The sequence below is a fragment of the Hyla sarda genome, chromosome 4 (genome assembly GCF_029499605.1).
Source record: "Hyla sarda isolate aHylSar1 chromosome 4, aHylSar1.hap1, whole genome shotgun sequence".
Taxonomy (NCBI): domain Eukaryota; kingdom Metazoa; phylum Chordata; class Amphibia; order Anura; family Hylidae; genus Hyla; species Hyla sarda.
This window is the reverse complement of record NC_079192.1, coordinates 304,945,584-304,967,026: the sequence shown is the minus strand read 5'-3', so window position 1 is coordinate 304,967,026 and position 21,443 is coordinate 304,945,584. Positions and strand designations below refer to the sequence as shown.

Sequence of the window (21,443 nt, the reverse complement as noted above, 5' to 3'; positions counted from 1 at the left end):
TTCATAATTATAGGAAAGGATTTGCTGGTAACCTACAGTGGCCTGTATTGAAGCCTAGAGCTGTGTGTTTTTAGAATACACATTTTCTAATCATTTTTTATAGAGTCTAGGTAATTGGTGGTTCAGCATCCTAGTCAGACCTGGTCTTATCACTAATGCACCTTCGTTTTCTACAGGCTGTAGCACCATCCAGTGGGGGAAATTAGTATTGCACATATCACCCAATTGCATTTCATGATATTTCAATATTACTATAAATTTATTTTTATCCTTTCAGATAACACCTGTCGTTCTTCATTGTCTTTGACCGAAACGTAAGCACTTTTTACATTGCTATAATAGATACAATATTTTGTTATTCTTTTCAATGAGCCTGGATTGCATTTTTTTTTTACTGGGTAACGTAGTTTAGTCGCACAGTAATCAGAGCCTTTAATGTTAAATTGCATATGTGTGTTCTTTACGAATATGTCACAAATATATGTTTATGTATGTACACTGCTCAAAAAAATAAAGGGGATGCTTAAGCAACACAATGTAACTCCGTCAATCACACTTCTGTGAAATAACATTGCCCACTCTGGAAGCGACACTGATTGAAAATCAATTTCACATGCTGTTGTGCAAATGGAACAGACAATAGGTGGAAATTATAGGCAGTTAGCAAGAAACCCCCCAATAAAGGAGTGGTTCTGCAGGTGGTGACCACAGACCACTACTCAGTTCCTATGCTTCCTGGCTGATGTTTTGGTCACTTTTGAATGCTGGCGGTGCAAGCTCAGGTAGTGCAGCTCATCCAGGATGGCACATCAATGCGAGCTGTGGCAAGAAGGTTTGCTGTGTCTGTCAGCGTAGTGTCCAGAGCATGGAGGCGCTACCAGCAGACAGGCCAGTACATCATGAGACGTGGAGAAGGCTGTAGGAGGGCAACAACCCAGCAGCAGGACCACTATCTCCGCCTTTGTGCAAGGAGGAGCAGGAGAAGCACTGCCAGAGCCCTGCAAAATGACCTCCAGCAGGCCACAAAGGTGCCTGTGTCCACTCACAGTCAGAAACAGACTCCATGAGGGTGGTAGGAGGGCCCGACATCCACAGGTGGGGGTTGTGCTTACAGCCCAACACCATGCAGGACATTTGGCATTTGCCAGAGAAGACCAAGATTGGCAAAATCGCCACTGGCGCCCTGTGCTTGTCACATATGAAAGCAGGTTCACCCTGAGTACATGTCTGGAGATGCCATGGAAAACATTCTGCTGCCTGCAACATCCTCCAGCATGACTGGTTTGGCGGTGGGTCAGTAATGATGTGGGGTGGCATTTCTTTGGGGGGCCGCACAGCCCTCCATGTGCTTTCAAGAGGTAGCCTGGCTGCCATTAGGTACCGAGATGAGATCCTCAGACCCCTTGTGAAACCATATGCTTGTGCGGTTGACCCTGGGTTCCTCCTAATGCAAGACAATGCTAGACCTCATGTCGCTGGAGTGTGTCAGCAGTTCCTGCAAGAGGAAGGCATTGATGCTATGGACTGGCCCGCCCGTTCCCCAGACCTGAATTTAATTGAGCACATCTGGGACATCATGTTTCGCTCCATCCACCAATTGCACCATAGACTGTCCAGGAGTTGGCCGATGCTTTAGTCCAGGTCTGGGAGGACATCTCTCAGGAGACCATCTGCCACCTCATCAGGAGCATGCCCAGGCATTGTAGGTAGGTCATACGGGCACGTGGAGGCCACACACACTACTAAGCCTCATTTTGATTTGTTTTAAGGACATTACATCAAAGTTGTATCAGCTTGTAGTGTGGTTTTCCACTTTGATTTTGAGAGTGACTCCATATCCAGACCTCCATCTCCATAAATTTGATTTCTATTGGTAAGACGAAATTATTTCATACTATTAGTTCATTCCTTCAGATCTAGGATGTGTTATCTTAGTGTTCCCTTATTTTTTTGAGCAGTGTATGTGTATATAAATTTATTTGTGTGTGTATATATAGATTCACACACACAATGTAGTTTTCACACCAAATCGAGTTTTCTTCCATCAGTCTGCACTTAATACTCCGTAACTCAATACCATGCCCTGTTTAGCAAAGTGTAAATAAAATGTTAGTTTTTTTTCAGTGGCTGAGACAAGGAGACTGGTCAGGTTTAAGTGAATTCTGAATAGAGAAAAGTACAGAGATATTCTTAATGAAAACCTGATCTAGAGTGCTAGAGAGACTATGTTGAATGTTTACCTTCTAAAAACACAATAACCGAACAGCCTAGATAATTTAGGAGGGACGGAAAGACAACTTTGTGAATGTTTTTGAGTGACCCAGCTAGAGCCAAGACTTAAGCCCAGACTTGAAACCAGTTGAACATCTCTGGAGAGACCTGAAAATGTCTTCCACTGATGGTCCTCATCCAACTTGCTTGTAAGGATCTGCAGAGTTGAATGGCAGAAAATCCCCACATCCCGGTGTGCAAACCTTGTGGCATCATAACCAAGGAGACTGGAGGCTGTAATCACTGCCAAAAATGCTTCAACTAAGTACGACGTAAAGGGTTTGAATACTTATGTCACTGCAAGTTTGAAATTTTTCCTTCTCAATACAATAGCTAAGATATTCGGTTTCCAAATTCTTATTATGAGGTATTGAGTACAGACTGATGGGGGGGGGGGGGGACTTTCTAAAGGCACTATGGGGGAGATTTATCAAAACCTGTGCACAGGAAGAGTGGGGCAGTTGCCCATAGCAACCAATCAGCTTGCTTCTTTCATTTTTAAAGAGGCCTGTGAAAAATCAAAGAGGCGATCTGATTGGTTGCTATGGGCAACTGGAGAACTTTTCCTCTGGACAGGTTCTGATAAATCTTCCCCTATGTGTGTGTATAAATGAATAACATATATCATATATATATATATATATATATATATATATATATATATATATCCCTAATCCCTATCTGCAAACTGTGCAAGATGGCGTTTTATTCCTAGAGCACATGTAGACTCAGAAAGCCTGAGGCCTTTGCTACACTGCAGTTTTTTTAAGCACTACTCATTTATTTTGATTGATCTTAACTATCAAGCTGCAGGGCAAAGTCATACATCGAGTTGTGTGTAATCTTCTGGACAGCATCTGTGTCTCAATAGTTAAAATCAGTCAATGGTTCTATGAAATGTCAGTAGCCTAGGCCTAACAGCTTGGAAAACTTTGTCTATAGATGAAGAAACCTGAACTAGGTTGGTTTATTGGGGTTGGATCCACAGCGGATTAAAGAACCTTTTCTTTTTCAGTGTATTTTTAACAAATGTTTCATGTTCTGCACATTTTATGTGGTATTCCGGTGCACGGAGTGAAGTTCGCTCCATGCCAGACGACAGGAGATGCATAGCGGAGGCTTGGGACATCACGGTCACGCCCCGCTCTTGACATCACGGCCATGCTCCCTCAATACAAGTCTATGGGAGGGGGTGTGACGGCCGTCATGCCCCCTCCCATAGACTTGCATTGAGGGGGCGTGGCTGTGATGTCACGAGCCTCCATGCGCTGCACCCGACGCTCTAAACGAATGCCGGGTGCAGCAGGGAGATTGTGTGGTTATCCCCTATCCTTTAGATAGGGGATAACATGTCTAGGGGCAGAGTACCCCTATAATCGGCACAAAATCTGCAGCAAAAAGTGCAACATTGAAATCCATGGTGTGTCCATTCTTTTTGCCGCCCCACTGTGGATTTACATGAGCTTTGTTCTCATTGAAGTCACGAGGAGGTTAAAATGTAAATCATTGCAGATTTTGCAATGGAAAGGTTACAGATTTTTTTTAAAGTTAAAATTACATATCTACAGCAATAGAAAATCTGCAGCAGATCCATCCTGTGTAAAAGTAGCTCAAAAGTGGTAAAACCTTTTAGTTTTCTTAGCTCATCATTTGGCAAAGCTGGAAATATTTACAACAGAAGTAAATTTCTCTTTGTTATTTGGCAGCAATTCTCCATTTGAAAAGAGGACTTTTGAGGAGGGACTTACTGTGGAGCTGTGTGGGACTGCAGGTACTGACTGCATTTTGTTGTTATATGTCGTTAATAAAGGTGTGCTTGTAGTAAAGCCTGCGGGATGAGTTGTATAAGGAAGTATATAAATTGCACTTACCTAAGGTAGTTGTATAGTTGTTTGTAAAGAGTTAGCAGCCTTTGGGTTCATTCGATTCCTGCAGATGCAGGTTGGTCAAGTGAAATGTTGCAGTGTTGCAGGTCAACAGCTTGTAAAATGGACATTACCAAGGCACTTCTCCTCATTGAGTGATAAATCCAAGTATGAATAACTATGAGCTATATTATTATTTAAAAACAACACATTCGAATACTGAACGGATTCTTCATCAGGCAAGTAATAGTGTCAGCAAGATATATACATATATAAGTTCTATCATTACTGGGTTACAACCAGTTCCCCATTCTAGCTAATATGAAACAATGATTCCTGGTTTCATAAACTCTTTGTGCATATAGGGGGAGATTTATCAAAACCTGTGCAGAGGAAGAGTGGTGCAGTTGCCCATAGCAACCAATCAGATTGCTTCTTTCATTTTCCACAGGCCTCTAAAGAGGCCTGTGGAAAATGAAAGAAGCAATCTGATTGGTTGCTATGGGCAACTGCACCACTCTTCCTCTGCACAGGTTTTGATAAATCTCCCCCATAGTCTCTAAATCAGACATGAACTATAGACATGACAGATGACTAGTGTTGCTCGCGAATATTCGCAATTCGAATATTATTCGCGAATATCGCATATTCGCGAATTTCGCGAATATAGCGCTATATATTCGTAATTACGAATATTCGTTTTTTTTTTTTCTTCTTCACAGTACACATCACAGTGATCCTCCCTCTCTGCTTCCAGCTTGTGTGGTGTAAAGAAGGCTGTAATACTACTGTGTGAGACTGGCGTGCGAAAATTCGCATATGCGAAAATTAGCATATGCTAATTTTCGCATATGCGCATTTTCGCGTATGCTACTTTTTTATATGCCAATATTCACATATGTTGATTTTCGCATACGCGAAAATAAAACGAGAATATAACGAATATGCGAATATTCGCGAATATATGACGAATATTCGTCCATATATTTGCGAATATTCGCGAATTCGAATATGGCCTATGCCGCTCAACACTACAGATGACATGTGAAAGGAAAAAGCACCAGTTAAACCTAGCATTGTTAGACCATATTTTTTTTATTTTATTAATCCATAAGCGATACACCATTTGCAACACAAGACTAATAACATTTGTCCTTTTTTTTTTTCCCAAAAGGGTTAACCCCACCAACCACTCCGCCATACAAGCCTGCAGAAGAAGACCTGTACAAACCAGAGATAAGTCAGGAATCTGTAAATAAAGGTTCTCTTATTACCTTGTCTCTAAAAGAAGAGGCCAGCGAAGTCCGTCTGTCTGTAAATAGGAAGCTTGCAAAGAAGCAGCCAGAGAGGACTGAACTATACGCACATTTGAGTCGTACACAGTCCGTTCCAGCAAACTCTCCCTCACAGGGAATTAAAAGGACATTTTTCCGGTCTTTTGGAGACCATGATTATTGCCAGGTTAACAAGTCAGAAACTGTATTCCAAAGGAAAATACTGAAGCCTCTGGATCTACCAAACCATGGTGAAAAGAAGAAGAAGCAGCCTGAACCTCCCGTGCTCCAGAGGAAAGTCACTGAAGGAGCTTTGACACAAGACACCAAGGTGTTAAAGGACCATGAGATTCGAGCGAGTCTCACTAAGCATTTTGGTTTTCCAGATAGCACTCTTAAAGAGGAAGAGGATAATGTTACATGTATTAACCCTGAGTATGACTCAGTTTTCGAGGACAGTGACAGTGACTGCAGCTCTCCCGATGAGGCCTGCCTGTCTCCTCTTAGAGCAAAATCATGTTCTAGAAGGAGCCCCCAATCCAAGCCACAGAGCTATCGGCAAGGTCAGGCCGCTGCTAGAATTATAAGTTCATCCGACAGCAAGAGGACACACAGGTATACTTGTCCATTATTGAAACAGTATATACAGTAGACTATGACTTCACTGTCCATATAAATGACACGTTTGAGCTCTTGTTGCTCTAGGATCACCTGTAGAATGTATTAGAAATAAAAACATTTTCCTATCTTTTTTTTTTTTTACATTTTGTTCTAAGGGAATATATATCGAGATATCTTCTAGTGAAAATAGTAAATCAAATACTCTCCAGGTGGCATCTCTACATTCTGCTTACCAACCAGATATATTTTGCTAACAATGCTTAGGTTGCAATAGCATTTCAGGTTACTGTATCTTAAAGCTTTCTGGTGCTGATTCTTGGGCTGGCTGCTTAGTCTCTGGTCACAGTAGATGAGATGGCCCAGGGGTTTTCTGCAACAGCAGGAGTAATGCCTTTAAATTATTCATTTCAGTGACATTTACTTTATACATAATATGCCATATGGCTTCTCTGTCAGTGCTGACAATAGGAAATCAATGTATGAATATATACATACAACATTACAGATTTTTATTCACCTGTTTCTTGTATATTTCCTTAAGCAGATGTGAAAGCAATGAACAGAGACCGACTGGAAACTTGAGCCAGAGGCAAATCCAAAGGAAGAGGCAGAATGCAATTGTGAGTAGTGAATCATCCTATACATTCTAGTTTAAAATGTACTTTTCATTTGCAAAAACCTTTTTTTGTAAGATAGATAATATTATATGTACATTTGTAATATACGTTGGTTAAACAATGTGTATATTTTTGGGTGAAAAAATCCTGTCCTTGCTGTGTCTCTGGGCAGAGACCAAATACAGGAAGTGTGGACAGATAAGCAGGGCTCTGTACACTGAGGACAAGCAGGGCTCTGTACACTGAGGACAAGCAGGGCTCTGTACACTGAGGACAAGCAGGGCTCTGTACACTGAGGACAAGCAGGGCTCTGCACTGAGGACAAGCAGGGCTCTGTGCACTGAGGACAAGCAGGGCTCTGTGCAGTGAGGACAAGCAGGGCTCTGTGCAGTGAGAACAAGCAGGGCTCTGTGCAATGAGGACAAGCAGGGCTCTGTGCAGTGAGGACAAGCAGGGCTCTGTGCAGTGAGGACAAGCAGGGCTCTGTGCAGTGAGGACAAGCAGGGCTCTGTACCCTGAGGACAAGCAGGACTCTGTACCCTGAGGACAAGCAGGGCTCTGTACCCTGAGGACAAGCAGGGCTCTGTACCCTGAGGAAAAGCAGGGCTCTGTGCACTGAGGACATGCAGGGCTCTGTGCACTGGGGACATGCAGGGCTCTGTGCAGTGAGGACAAGCAGGGCTCTGTGCAGTGAGGACAAGCAGGGCTCTGTGCAGTGAGGACAAGCAGGGCTCTGTGCAGTGAGGACAAGCAGGGCTCTGTGCAGTGAGGACAAGCAGGGCTCTGTGCAGTGAGGACAAGCAGGGCTCTGTGCAGTGAGGACAAGCAGGGCTCTGTGCAGTGAGGACAAGCAGGGCTCTGTGCAGTGAGGACAAGCAGTGCTCTGTGCAGTGAGGACGAGCAGGGCTCTGTGCAGTGAGGACAAGCAGGACTCTGTACCCTGAGGACAAGCAGGGCTCTGTACCCTGAGGAAAAGCAGGGCTCTGTACCCTGAGGAAAAGCAGGGCTATGTACCCTGTGGACAAGCAGGGCTCTGTACCCTGGGGACAAGCAGGGCTCTGTACCCTGGGGACAAGCAGGGCTCTGTGCACCGAGGACAAGCAGGGCTCTGTGCACTGAGGACAAGCAGGGCTCTGTGCACTGAGGACAAGCAGGGCTCTGTGCAGTGAGGACAAGCAGGGCTCTGTGCAGTGAGGACAAGCAGGGCTCTGTGCAGTGAGGACAAGCAGGGCTCTGTGCAGTGAGAACAAGCAGGGCTCTGTGCAGTGAGGACAAGCAGGGCTCTGTGCACTGAGGACAAGCAGGGCTCTGTACCCTGAGGACAAGCAGGACTCTGTACCCTGAGGACAAACAGGGCTCTGTACCCTGAGGACAAGCAGGGCTCTGTACCCTGAGGAAAAGCAGGGCTCTGTGCACTGAGGACATGCAGGGCTCTGTGCACTGGGGACAAGCAGGGCTCTGTGCAGTGAGGACAAGCAGGGCTCTGTGCAGTGAGGACAAGCAGGGCTCTGTGCAGTGAGGACAAGCAGGGCTCTGTGCAGTGAGGACAAGCAGGGCTCTGTGCAGTGAGGACAAGCAGGGCTCTGTGCAGTGAGGACAAGCAGGGCTCTGTGCAGTGAGGACAAGCAGGGCTCTGTGCAGTGAGGACAAGCAGGGCTCTGTGCAGTGAGGACAAGCAGGGCTCTGTGCAGTGAGGACAAGCAGGGCTCTGTGCAGTGAGGACAAGCAGTGCTCTGTGCAGTGAGGACAAGCAGGGCTCTGTGCAGTAAGGACAAGCAGGACTCTGTACCCTGAGGACAAGCAGGGCTCTGTACCCTGAGGAAAAGCAGGGCTCTGTACCCTGAGGAAAAGCAGGGCTATGTACCCTGGGGACAAGCAGGGCTCTGTACCCTGGGGACAAGCAGGGCTCTGTACCCTGGGGACAAGCAGGGCTCTGTACCCTGGGGACAAGTAAGGACTCTGTGCACTGGGGACAAGCAGTGCTCTGTGACATGCTCACAAAGCTCACAAAGCAGGCTGATTGACAAGCCAGTAGCCCTGCTTGTCCTGTCCACACTTCCTGTATTTTGTCTCCTCACAGAGACACACATGCAATAGCTGCAGGGACAGCATTTATTTAACACAACAATATACACATTTTAATTAATGTATATTACAAATGTACTTATAATGGTATTATCTACATTATATAAAAAGTTTCTGCAAATGACAGGTACACTTCATCTATCTTTATAGACTAATCAGCCTTCACTTTAATGCATCAAAGCAAGGCAAAAGGCACACTTTGTAATCATTCTATAGAATCCCAAAATAGGCCGCATCCACCAGCTTAAAAGCTTAGTCAATGTAGTAGAACTGCATTAAATGCATGGCCTTTGACTATACGTTATAAAGCGTATGATTCCCCTGGGTTACACCGATACTGCTGACTATCTTGTATTTTGCAAATGCTTTTACATTGCAAAGATGTTGTGTGCAGGGTCAGGCTGTATTAAAGGCCCAGGGAGTATAGCCTTCTTGGTAAGCAGAGTAAATGCTCGCAGGGTTAGTGAACCTTTCTGACACAGCAGCTTCTGATAAAAGTTCTCCGTACATCAGGTCACCCAGCAGCGAAGAGGAAAACTGTGAAAGTTATATATGTGGCCTCGTGCTTTAGATCATTTTTGCAGGAACTGAGAGCCTAATGCATGTTGTCAGTGTATCTATCACGTTTACCTACAGAGCAAAAGGGAAGAATTTTTGAGAGATTTGTTGCAGAGATTATATATATATATATATATATATACACAAAAGCACAGCCATTGCTTATGTACAGGCCAGCTTTTGGTTGTTCTCTGCTGCTTATCTCTTCAGTATTGTGGTGAAACCCTGATAAATGATGCCGTCTCTTACTAACACTGATATTTTTTGTTTGTTCCAAGGGACATTACTTCAATGCAGTTACGGGAAAGATTGAGCAATTCTATGATAACTCTCATGCATTGAGCCATATGCATCTGAATACTATCTGCAACTAGAGGTCTGCTTTAAATTTTCTGCACTGCGCTGGAGCAATAAACCCTTAAATGAAAAGGGGCTTTATGAATCAAAATCCCCTTTTAAAGTCAACTGTAAATATGAAATGGCCACTTTGTAAATAACTTAGGGTTACCCATTTAAAAAAAATAATAAAATAAATAAATATATACTTTACTTGCCCCAGTCGACACAGCGTCATTCATGCAGAGATCGTGGGGGGTCCCAGAGGTCTGCCCCCCTCGATCTGACACCTATTCCCTATTCTGAGGATAGGGGATAAGCTTTTTTTTTTTTTTCCTATCTAGACTAGACTACTTCCTTATGGTCTTCTTCCAACATCATGTACACATGCTGTAGAGTCTACAGTAAGTTATTTCCAATGTACAGTGCTCCCTCAACTTACAATGGCCTCAACATACAATAGTTTCAACATACAATGGTCTTTTCTGGACCATCGTAACTTGAAACCAGACTCCACATACAATGCTACAGACAGTCCAGATCTGTGAAACTTGTCAATGGCTGGAAGAACCGACGAAACAGAATGGGCAATTTACTGGTAAAACACCTGTAGTACTGAAGTGTATGCACTGACTGGTGTCTGGTAGCGCCCCCTACAATACAGAGAGGTATTACATGTTCTGTACACTTTACCTGTACCAGGGTTACCTGCTCCTTTGGACACCAGGTGAGGGCGGCTCCATTTTACTTTTTTTTATGACATTGTATGTATTGTACAGGACCCTGAAGAAGCTCCTGTCCTCTACATAGACCAGTGTTTCCCAAGCATAATGGAACCAATTAATATTGTAACTTGAGGGACCACTGTATGTAGAAATGGTCCGCATCCCAATCTTATAGCATGCTGAGTGTGAGCAGACCATTTGTACATATACCACAGACTACCTAAGGACAGGTATTTCCGGAAGAAAGAGTTATGTTAATAGTTCTTTGCGAGAAAACAAATGGCATTTTTGTAGCCTTTATACCCTAATTGCCTTAATACATAATTTTTATATTCGCAACATATTCCGCAGCATTTTACAGTACCGTTGATAAAGACAGAAAATGAAATTGCCAGAAAGCCCTGAATATCCATAATGAGATAATAAAAAACAATACCATAAGAAGAGGCCTTGAAAGTCTGCTTGTATTAACGCTGTACAAAACTGCAATCCCCAGGATTCACGATCTCTATAATCGTTTTATCTCCAGGAAAAGGGAACTATATTAAGAAGTGGGGTTGTGCTTACTTAAAGTAACTAAAATCAGCCTTTTCTCCATTAAGTGCTCAGTGAACTGAAAGCTATTCATGACATTGGTGCTAGCCAAAGGCAAGTGTCAGCAGAAATGAGAACATGCCATGTATTACCCCATCTCCATTCTGATATAATCCTATAAATAGAGCCTGTCAGTACGATAAAATGTCTTCATTAAAGTTCAGCTTATTTAAACTTTTTTTGCACATCTCATTTATTATTGGTGATCTATATATCTAGCAAATATTGAATCTGAAATGGAGACACTGCTATGAAAGATCTAATCTATACTGGTATTCCAGACTATGGACCATTACCAGTCCTCTATTTCCTGACATAGCTCTTTGTATTACTGGAGTCTTGTATACTATTCCTGTTTACAGATTTAACTTTCATGCTTACAGTGCTTCTGTCACCTAGTGTGCATAAAACTATCGACAGTGTAATAGCTCACTGTCACAGTCAGGAGTCGTTTCATACCTTTATATATGAGAGACATAACATGGCCCCATGGTCTGCTGCGCCAGGGACGGCAACGTCTTTCCTCTGTGATGTTGTGCGTACTCCATGCTTGACTGACACACAGGGCTCGCTTGCAAGGGGTGACCCGTGTGAAAATCCCTATGCACTGTGAGTAGTGATTTGGACACGCACATCCCTTACTTGTCATACTCACTGCGCATGCGCCGCAATCGCTATTCACTGAGCATGCTCCGGTTTCCACACAGGTCTTCCGAGACGGGGATGTGACTTCACGCCACGCCCCCTCCATTAATTTCTATGGGAGGGGGCGTAACGGCTGCAACGCCCCCTCCCATAGAAATGAATGGAGGGGACGTGGCGTCACGTTCCCGTCTTGGAAGCCTGGAGGTTTCCGAAACTTTAGACGCAGCTATGCATAGAATGCGGGCTGCTGCAGGGAGATTGCAGGGGGTCCCAGCGGCGGGCCCCCCACGATCAGACATCTTATCCCCTATCCTTTCAATAGGGGATAAGATGTTTTTGCCCGGAATACCCCTTTAATAAGTATTAAACTGTGTTGGTGGAATTATGCACTTAAAGCGTACCTGTCAGATCCAAAAAAATATATATATAAATGATGTTGCTGAGTACCTAATCCTGAGCATGTACATCAAATTTTTATTCCTCTATTACCTATATTTATTATTAAAAAAATATCTATTTTCATTAGCTCACAGTTTTGGAAATCCTCTCAAGAAGGGGGCGTGTCCCCCCCCGTGTGGTGGTGGGAGGTGATTGGCGTGTCTGCTCATGCAGCCTTGTCTATGACTCATTGACAAGCCTGATGCTGCTGCAGAACTGGTTAGTTTCCTAGTAACTATGGGACCATTAATGGTGGGATTTTCAGGAGCCATTTTCTTTATTAAATAGTCAAAAAAATGAAAACAACCATATTATAAAAGGATTTTAGTTTTCATCAGTAACAACATATAACATGTTTTTGGATCTGACAGTGCCCATTTAAAGAAGTGACAGATGCCCTTTAAGTATTAGTCAAGTAATAGAACAAAATTCCTGATAAACTGTAAAAAACTAAACAGATAAATTTATCTAAAAAGTGACACTGCTGCTATTAACACTATAATAACAGAAAAATTTATCTAAAAAGTGACACTGCTGCTATTTTTTTCTTTTTAACTTAAAGGTTTATTCTTAATGTCATATTGCTTTTTTATCTTTAATGAGCATATTGGAGTGCCTTACTGATGTAGATTGATTGCCCCCTCCCTTGAATCCTTGAATCCTCCATAGAAGGAAAAACACGAAGTTCACTTCTTACTCCACTGCTGCTAAGATTAATGGACCGCGATGTCCTTCAAAATTACACCGCCACCAGCCAAAATGTTTCCAAAATTCAATAAAGGCAGAGCGCTGGCTACCTTCTTACATTCTTAATGCGTCTTTCATAATTGAGCAGATTGAAATAGGATTTGTTATTTTTGATTTTGGGAAGCAAAGATCAGCTGATCATATTAAATACATAAAATATGATGTAATATGATAACTCCTTCTACGTGGAAAGAAAATACAGTCCCAGATTTGTCAATCTGCCTGATACCAAAACTGTATTTATTATCCATAACAATCCATCACACATCAGCTTTTATTTTACCGGAGCTTATTATGAAATGAAAGCTGAGCTGTAATCGGTGGTCATGGGGAAAACCAAACAGTTTTGGTTTCATGCTGTCATTCTGGACCAATGTGTCTACATAATAATTGGTGCCATATAGTCATCAAAACTGGACAATCGCTGGCACTGAAGCGCTGTACTGAAATGCTTCTACCTAATATTGATTGTTCTTTGATAACACTGAAGCTTTATGCTAATTCACACGACTTATGTTCTCTTCTGTCTACAGGATGAAGGGCGTCTCATCTGCATCAGAAATCTCTCAGGCAGCATTAGTGCTAATGAGTTGAAGAGGAGGTTTGAGGTTTTTGGAGAGATGACTGAATGTCTCATTCTTAGTAGACGCAGGTAGGTCCCCTAAAGGTGACACTGTGCAGGGGCAGTCTTTAATCCACTATATGTATGTGCTTTGTTGCAAATGGGCTTATCCTTTCTGTATTGTATTCCAGGGGTGAGAAATATGGCTTAATCACGTATCGGTTTCACGAGGATGCTGCATTGTCTTTGAAGAAGGGCCCTTCCCTGAGAAAAAGGAATGAGCCCTTGTTTCAAATGAGCTACGGAGGTCTTGGGCATTTTTTTTGGACCAAATACACTGATTTAGGTAAATATGAAGGTCATGTAAGTTACAGTGTACATGTTTGTGGAAGACATATGTCGTGTGTATGAGTAGCTATTGCCTACCTAGGTTTACATATGACTAGACCTAAAATGTTCTTAATTGGGCAGAAAATGCTAATGTTGTGCCTTTTCTCACACCTATGATACATCTGCATTTCAGTGTATACTAAAATCTGAATTTTCCCCAATGCAACTAACCTACAAATGCAGCCATTGCTAAACCTGTGGCAGTGGTGTGACATTGAGAGGTGACAGCTTGCCAGCTCAACTGCATACAAATTGTCTTCCACTTACTACTGTACCTCCTATTACACTTTTGGCATAGAAAGCTACAGAAAAATAACTTACAGGAGCAGAGACTCCTGTCAAAGACAGGAGTCCCTGCTCCTGTATGTTCTGTTCAAGGCCAATGAAGTACTACTCAATTGTAAAAAAAAAAAACTATCTTGTTTGTAGACTTATTTAGCATTTTGCCTACACTTATCATTTTAAGGGAGGCTGCTGCTTAGTTTACACTGCAGAACTTTCATTTACAGAATTTCCAGTGTAAAGAGTCCACTGAATGAATAAACATTATTTCAATGGAATGTGCAAATTAAGCAATGGAAATTAGAATTTTTGCTGCTTTATTTTACCGGTCAATTGTGCGCTAAATAAGCACTGATTTGAATTGCGCCGATCCACCAAGGAAATTCAGCAAAGACGTACCCTATAGCTTTCAAAAAAATTGATAAGTGTACGTGCAAGCTGTGTTAAGTATTTAAGTTTTGAGTTTTCATCATTTAGATCAGGGTTTTCCAACCAGTGTGCCTCCAGCCAAAGGCTGTCCATGCATGTTAGGAGTAGTAGTTTTGCAACAGTTAGCAGCAAAAATGGTTGGGAAACACTGATCTAGATGTAAGAAATGTTTCAATTTTCTGGCTGAAAAACAAAGTATTAGAAAGCTGCAGAACTTTTGCTTACTAAGTGATTTGACGTTAGTTACCCTAAGCTAAAAAAAAACCACTAGAATGAGCCATTTTACACCTCTTGATGGACAGCTGTAACGTTTATTTAATTTTTACATGTTCTGATCTTTAGATTCAAATGCAGCGGAGCCATCGACAACTGTGATGAAGAGCAAGTACAAGTCCATGGATTTCGACAGCTTGCTGAAAGAGGCACAGAGAAGTCTACATCGATGACAGCCTTATTATAGAGGAGTACCTCAATACCTCAGTCAAGGCACTTCCAACATGTTTACGTTTTCGAAACAAAGTGGAATACAGATACAACAGACTTTATCCTTTGAATTGATGTTTACATTGAACAAAGCTGCTTCTGTATGTGATCTTCCCATGGTGTTGCTGTCTCACTGCCACATTTGAGTATCCTTGCTTTTTTTTTTCCGGGTGCGTCTATAAACATAACGTCCTTACCCCTCCCCTCGTGGTTGCAGCTGTGTTCTCCATAACATTTTTTTGTCTGTAGTGTGTAAAACAAATCACCACTCAAAAAAGTCTTTTGTGAATAGAGTCTGGATAACTAAACTACTTTTAATAGAAAGATGTATATTCTTTAAAAAAAAAAAAAAAATTGTATTTATGGTTCACATGTACTGTATTTCATATTGTCGTCTGCTTCATTTTGAACTATGCACTCTAGTGAGGTGTTTGCAAAAGATCCGATTTAATCCTTGTACATTATGAATCCTTATGAATCATTGGGCAAGAACTGCAAATCTAGAACACCGGGCATTGAAAACTATATAGATAATCTTGAAACTGAAGTCAAGTCTATATGTGTCATATATTTTAGTAAGGACACTGGATCTCACAGTCTGGAGACCGCTCTGCTGCTTGTTTTTCCTCCTGCGTCTCCCCATTTTTTTCTCTTCCTAGAACTGTTAACCTTCCCCCATTTTTTTTTTTTTCCCCCAAAGCCAGATTGGAACTGGCACAAAAGATGCAGAGTATTAATGAATGAACCGAATACTTGTCTATGTGAAGTTCACATTCCTTTATCAGAGTTGATGTTGAAGATGAGAACATTTGTGCAGATGGCATCTGTCTGCCAGGCCTGTCAGGAGAATGCAGGTTCTGATCAACACTTTAACATCTGGTATTACTTTGCACAATAGTAAATCGGATAGACTGACATGCTTGCAGAACTTGACTTTGCAGTTCAGGTGTCCTAAATGTACCCATAAATCCAGTATTCCCCATGTAGGGTTCATGTACTTGTCCTGTATCCTAATGTGTGTACAAGAGATAATGTTTCCTTTCATCTACTTTATGACTTATTTCCAAAGATTACCAAGGAGATTCTCCTCCTTCTCACTTTAGCGTATGCATTGAATTTGTGATATCATAACGTGATTGACAGCAATACACAGCTGGAATAATGCCCGCCATATCCTGCCAGAGACAGCAATGTTTCTGGGTTAACATTTTAGCTTAGTATAAAAGCCATTCTTTTCAATGACACAGGAGTGTTGTAAATAGCGCCATCAATACTTGGGAACTGGGACTGCTGAAGCCGTTATGTTTACCAGGGTAGCATAGAATGTAGGATTAAGCCATTACGTGTAGTTTAGGAGACATAGCCTTACTTCTTTAAATAGTCACCGGTAGATACCTCCGGTCTTATTTTTTTATGTTTTGCCAAAGTTTCCAGCAGCTCCAGCGAAACCCCAGGATTGAACATACCTCTTTGGCAAACACCTTATTGTAGATCTGCCTTTATCTGTCATAGTATTCCCATACAACAATGATGTTTACATGTGATTGCTATATAGTTTACTGTAGAATATAATATAAATATTATATATATAAATATATAAGAATATGATGTTGCCCTTAGGGTGAATCGTTACGTCCTGTGCTGTGCCGATAGTTTTGAGAACAGTATGTGGAATATTCTCTGAATAGACGTCTACAGTTTACACAAAGCACATATGTTGCATTGGGGATTCAAGTTTGTAAGGGTTAAAGTTAAATTATTCTGCTTTCTAGCGGCGGTTTCAGTGACAGGCGGGTGACTCCTTGTAGCCTATACGTGGCCGGTGAATCTCCTGCTTCTAATGTCCAGTAGTGCTTCCTTTTGCTGACCAGCTTTGTCTGGCTCTCATTCTGACAGAGGACATGATGGCGGAAGCTTTCGTGACTATTTAGTCATAACTTCGATTGGAGAACTGTAAGAATTTATTTCCATGAGGCCTTTAGATATTATTTAGCGAGCTTATTGTCCAGCACTTATGCAAAGCGTACACGCACAGGTAGTCTCATTGCGGGTCCACCAATAGTATCTATGTTAACAGACCATTGCTTTTCTTTTTGTTTCTTTACGTGGCGTGCACTTAACACTTATGAATGTATTTTATGGTAGAATTTGGCCTGTGAAAATAGTGACAAGAATTTTATAGTCACAATTGTATTTTTAACATGAATTCATTTATGCGATGCGGGTAGTCCATTGAAATTTGGTTATAGAATTTGTAATTTATTGAATTGGGTTGGGCTTTTTTTTTGTTTTTTTGTTTTTTTTAAGCAACTATAAAATGAAGTATAATAAAGTATATTCCCTTTGGAAAACTTCCAAAGAAAAAAATGTACCCATGTGATAGGTCATAAAAAGAGGTGTCCAGCCCATCAGATCGTCAATTGGTTTAATGTAACACTGGATACAGTGGTTAATTCTTAATAAACCACTGTATCCAGTGGTCCAATGGTTAATTCTTAATAAATAAAAAAAATGCTTAGAATGGTCATTCATTGCCAGATTAGAAACCTGTTGTATTTACTGTGTAGCATATTTTTACAGTTAGTATGATTAGCTTTATGGTGCCCATACACATTGAATTAAAATTGATGAAAAGAGATCATTTCAACCAAAACAATAGATGGTTGTGTGAAATTTTGCAACAAATGTAATGGTTGTCATTGTCGTCGTCTTGCTGTTAAAAAAAGAAGAAAAAAAGTTCCCCAGTAAGATGATTTGCCCATCGCCCAATGTCATTGGTCATGTTTGACTGGATTGAAGGAATTAATTGTCCACTATGGACTGAAATGTGTATGGTTCATTGGCAAAACATCTACCATACAATGATTCACTGGTTGTTTAACCATCAGCTGACCGTGAATACAACAGAAATGTAATCCATAATTTTTTTTGCCATAACACTAACCTTAAAATACCCTGATGACTAAAGCTGTTTAGTTTTAGGATCTTTTTTTAAGCCAATATTTTCCTTAAAGGAGTACTCCAATTATCCCCTATTCAAAGGATAAAGGATGTGTCTAATCGTGGGGGACCCAGCGTTGTACTCTTATATCTCCGGCTCTCCCATAGAGATGCATGGAGGGTGGGTGCCGACCCTCGCTTCTTGCACAAGGAGTTTCAAAGTACCATGCAGGAGATCGCAGGGGGTCCCAGCTGTCGGACCACCCTCGATCAGACACTTATCCCCTATTCTTTGGATAGGGGATGCATTTTCCTAAATTGGACTAACCATTTAAACTTTTTAAAGTCTTTCAGTGCCACCCAGTTTAGAGTTCCTATCTTTTACACTAAATATAAGGACTTAAGCCATGTTTTATGTTTTGACCCAGTGTTCGGATTTCGAGATCGTATGGTCCTAGACCAGATATTTTATTAGAATTATCTGTAACTGCTCAATGTATTTAAAATTTGTGATCCCTTAATATTTAAAAAAATAAATGAAACATTGGGAATAAAATTTGCCCTATATGTTAAATAAATGTCAGGATTGACCTAATGGGTAACATTTATGGTTGAAATAAAATACTTGAGGATAACCCAGTCGTTGTAAAATATCCATCTTACATTGAATATAGACAACATTGATTCACTAATAAGGTTTAACAATACTATTTAGGTGTAACCTGACTATATAGGATTGTCTTGAGAGACTTTTTGTCTTGAGAGTCTACATAATTCTATATGGGTAGAATTGACCCTTATTTCAGGCCAATGCTGTCAGCATATAGTCATGTAGGATGAATTGAAAGGCACTCAGGGAAGCCATAACAATGAGTATGTAAAAAGTAATTAGTTTTGTTCCATCAAGAACAAGATTTATTCGCTACTTATCTAGGTATATAAATGCACCTTGAAGCTGCATATGGCAAAAGTGGAGTATTTTATAGTTAATTGTTTGGGATATATCATTTTGGTTATTCTTCTCGATTATTAGGCCAATTAATTATTTTTTTTGTCCAATTCTAGAAAAAGTAATACGATTGCTCCATGTCACCTTAAGACTAAGATTTGTAGGAATGGTTACTGACTGAGCCAACATTCGTTTGTAGATCTTGTGGCTCAATAATATTTTTTCCCTTTTAAATGGCGAGTTTGCTTTACAAAGAATTTGAAACCCTTGTTAAAATAAATAATACTTTGTGGACTAGACCATCTTTTCATACTAGTGAGGAATAGCTAAATTTTTCCCCAATTTTGATTTTCTGTCTGTTATTTTGATGTGGTGGTGTTTTTGTTTGTTTTTTGTGTGCACAAAATGTAAATCATTTTTACAGATTTTTTTTTATTTCTTTTCACCATATGCATAGTTTCCTGATTTGTTTGCCATTTTTATAAATGGGTGTATAATAAGACCTTGCCTTGTTTTGCTTTCATCATTTATCCTAAGCAATAGTATAGAAGAACAATCCATCCATTTTTTTAAATTTTTTTTTGTGTGTGTGTGTGTTTTTTTTTCCTCTACTTGATGTTTATATGACCGGCTTTACCTTTTTGGAGGCACCTTGTTTAGCTTCTAGTCACAGCTATCTAATGGACCATGTTAACAAAGCTGCTGATTTGGTGCTTTTTGATGGATAGGTATTGCTCCCGGGCTTAGAATCTAGAACGTAGTAATCTAGATAATGGTGCATGGGTCATTACTACTTATAACATGAGGATATTTTGTGTATAATTTATGCATTTCACTAGGAAGGTGTATGGGGTCTTGCCTCATCACATCAGCTGTGTTATTTATAATTACAGGATAAATCTATTTTTTTTAAAGGACCCTTCTAATCATTGAATTAATGGTTAATATGTATGAATGATTTGTTTGTTGTTTTATTCATGGTAGAGGGTTTGTTTTCTTTTTATATTTCACTTTTTAAATTTAGTTGTATCTTTATTTATGTACTATACATGTATCTTCAGATGGTATGCATTCTTATGTCATTTCCTTTTTTATTTTTAGTGTGATTTAACTGTCTACCTTATAAAGAAGAGAATGTTTTATTGTATTTTTACATTGTCAAATCCTATAGTTTCGTAGATAATAATTTAACCAAAATCGCTCAATGTATTATCCAGTGAGTATAAAATATATTTTAAATTGTGTAAATACTTTCTGGACTGGCTTATTTTACTTAAACTATATTCCTCTGGATAAGGAGTTTCTTGTTTACATTACAAAATTAACTGTAGAATCTCTACATTCATGTACTGTAAATAGCAATTGTGTTCAGCCTACGAATAAAACTAAACCGTGGATGGTAAAAGTTTAACCACTAAATCTGTGTCTTTAGTTTTACGTCTATTTTTGCATTTACAAATTGTAATAAAAGAAAGTTATAAACACTAGTGAAAAAACTAATATTGTACCATCTAACAAAATATCAACACCAGTACATTTTTCCTCTCATAACCCATAATGACAATGCATGTTATAGGCTGCTGTTTGTTCTTAATCATACATTTTCGCCTTGTCGATGATCTCGCAAACCTTGATTATGGAAGACACATGGGTTACCATTGCAACCAGGTTTGTCCCCAGATTTGTCAACAGCATCTGCATTTTTGACATGGCCTAATGGAAAATTTCAAACTACAGTTGGGCGAATTCATAAACATATATATTTTGTGCACTACAATTCAAATCTAAACCTGCCTACCTTTCTTAAAGGGTTACCCCAGTGCCATAAAGTTAAACCAATTTGTAAATTCCAATTCAAAGAGAGACAGCTCCGGCACAGCTCAGTGTAGGCGTCCCATTCACACTGCGGAATTTCTCACCGCTAGGAAAACACAGTCTATTAGTCCTGATACAAAGTATTCGGTGAGTGTGAACTGTGTCAAATACTGGTGGTGCTACACGTGGTAGTAGAGTCAATATCACAACTTCTCCAGAGAACAAAGAAACGGAACACTCACCTCCAATTTGAAGACACAGATGCAACTTTTATTGAAACTCACAGATTACAGGACACATCAGGACATCGGCGGGAGGGCAGGTAGATGGAAGACACAAGCAGGGGGTATTCTCACATCACAGCCGGCGACAGCACTGTATCGCGCCTTAGCGCTTCGTCAGGCCCCTTGTGTGATATCACCGGAACAGGTAAGTCTATATAGCAGGACAGGGCGTGTTTCAAACACAAAACCAGAGAAAAGTTAACCCTTTCCATACCAAACTCACAAACACCCTAGAGTGTAAAACAATAAGCTAAAAACACTTACAAACAATCTATACAATAATACATATTTCAATTAAATCTGCTAGAGAGATGGACAGGATACATTAAAATTCATAACAGCGCTGCTAGTTCATTTTTATCATTAAGCCCTAGAGACCCGGTGGCATCCAGCCGGAGTATCCACCGGGCCCTCTTTGCGCATCAAAAGTGTATGTCTGTCCATCCCCCTGCAAGAACTCTCAACTCTTTCCAAAGCAGCAAAGGATAAATGGTGGGGTCTGTATCATGGCACTCAATCATGTGGTTAACTAA

At 40.7% G+C, this 21,443-nt stretch overlaps 1 protein-coding gene and 1 long non-coding RNA gene across 4 annotated transcripts in view; one reads left to right on the top strand and one right to left on the bottom strand.

Moving 5' to 3' along the window:
• The window catches only part of LOC130369451 (uncharacterized), a 56,456-nt gene extending 51,969 nt beyond the window's left edge, over nucleotides 1-4,487 (bottom strand). Inside the window, exon 1 of the long non-coding RNA XR_008892759.1 lies at nucleotides 4,143-4,487. This is a non-coding gene — a long non-coding RNA (uncharacterized LOC130369451). The remainder of the gene's footprint in view (nucleotides 1-4,142) is intronic.
• The window catches only part of PPARGC1B (PPARG coactivator 1 beta), a 97,445-nt gene extending 77,191 nt beyond the window's left edge, over nucleotides 1-20,254 (top strand). The window contains exons 6-12 of one of the 3 annotated variants that reach the window (XM_056574744.1): nucleotides 278-314; nucleotides 3,978-4,042; nucleotides 5,311-6,025; nucleotides 6,573-6,651; nucleotides 13,310-13,428; nucleotides 13,530-13,684; nucleotides 14,782-20,254. In XM_056574744.1, coding sequence (XP_056430719.1) covers nucleotides 278-314; nucleotides 3,978-4,042; nucleotides 5,311-6,025; nucleotides 6,573-6,651; nucleotides 13,310-13,428; nucleotides 13,530-13,684; nucleotides 14,782-14,885 — 1,274 coding nt within the window. In that variant the 3' untranslated portion in view covers nucleotides 14,886-20,254. The remainder of the gene's footprint in view (nucleotides 1-277; nucleotides 315-3,977; nucleotides 4,043-5,310; nucleotides 6,026-6,572; nucleotides 6,652-13,309; nucleotides 13,429-13,529; nucleotides 13,685-14,781) is intronic. The other 2 variants (XM_056574746.1, XM_056574745.1) reach the window with 2 other exon arrangements.
• The last annotated feature ends 1,189 nt before the right edge of the window (nucleotides 20,255-21,443 follow it).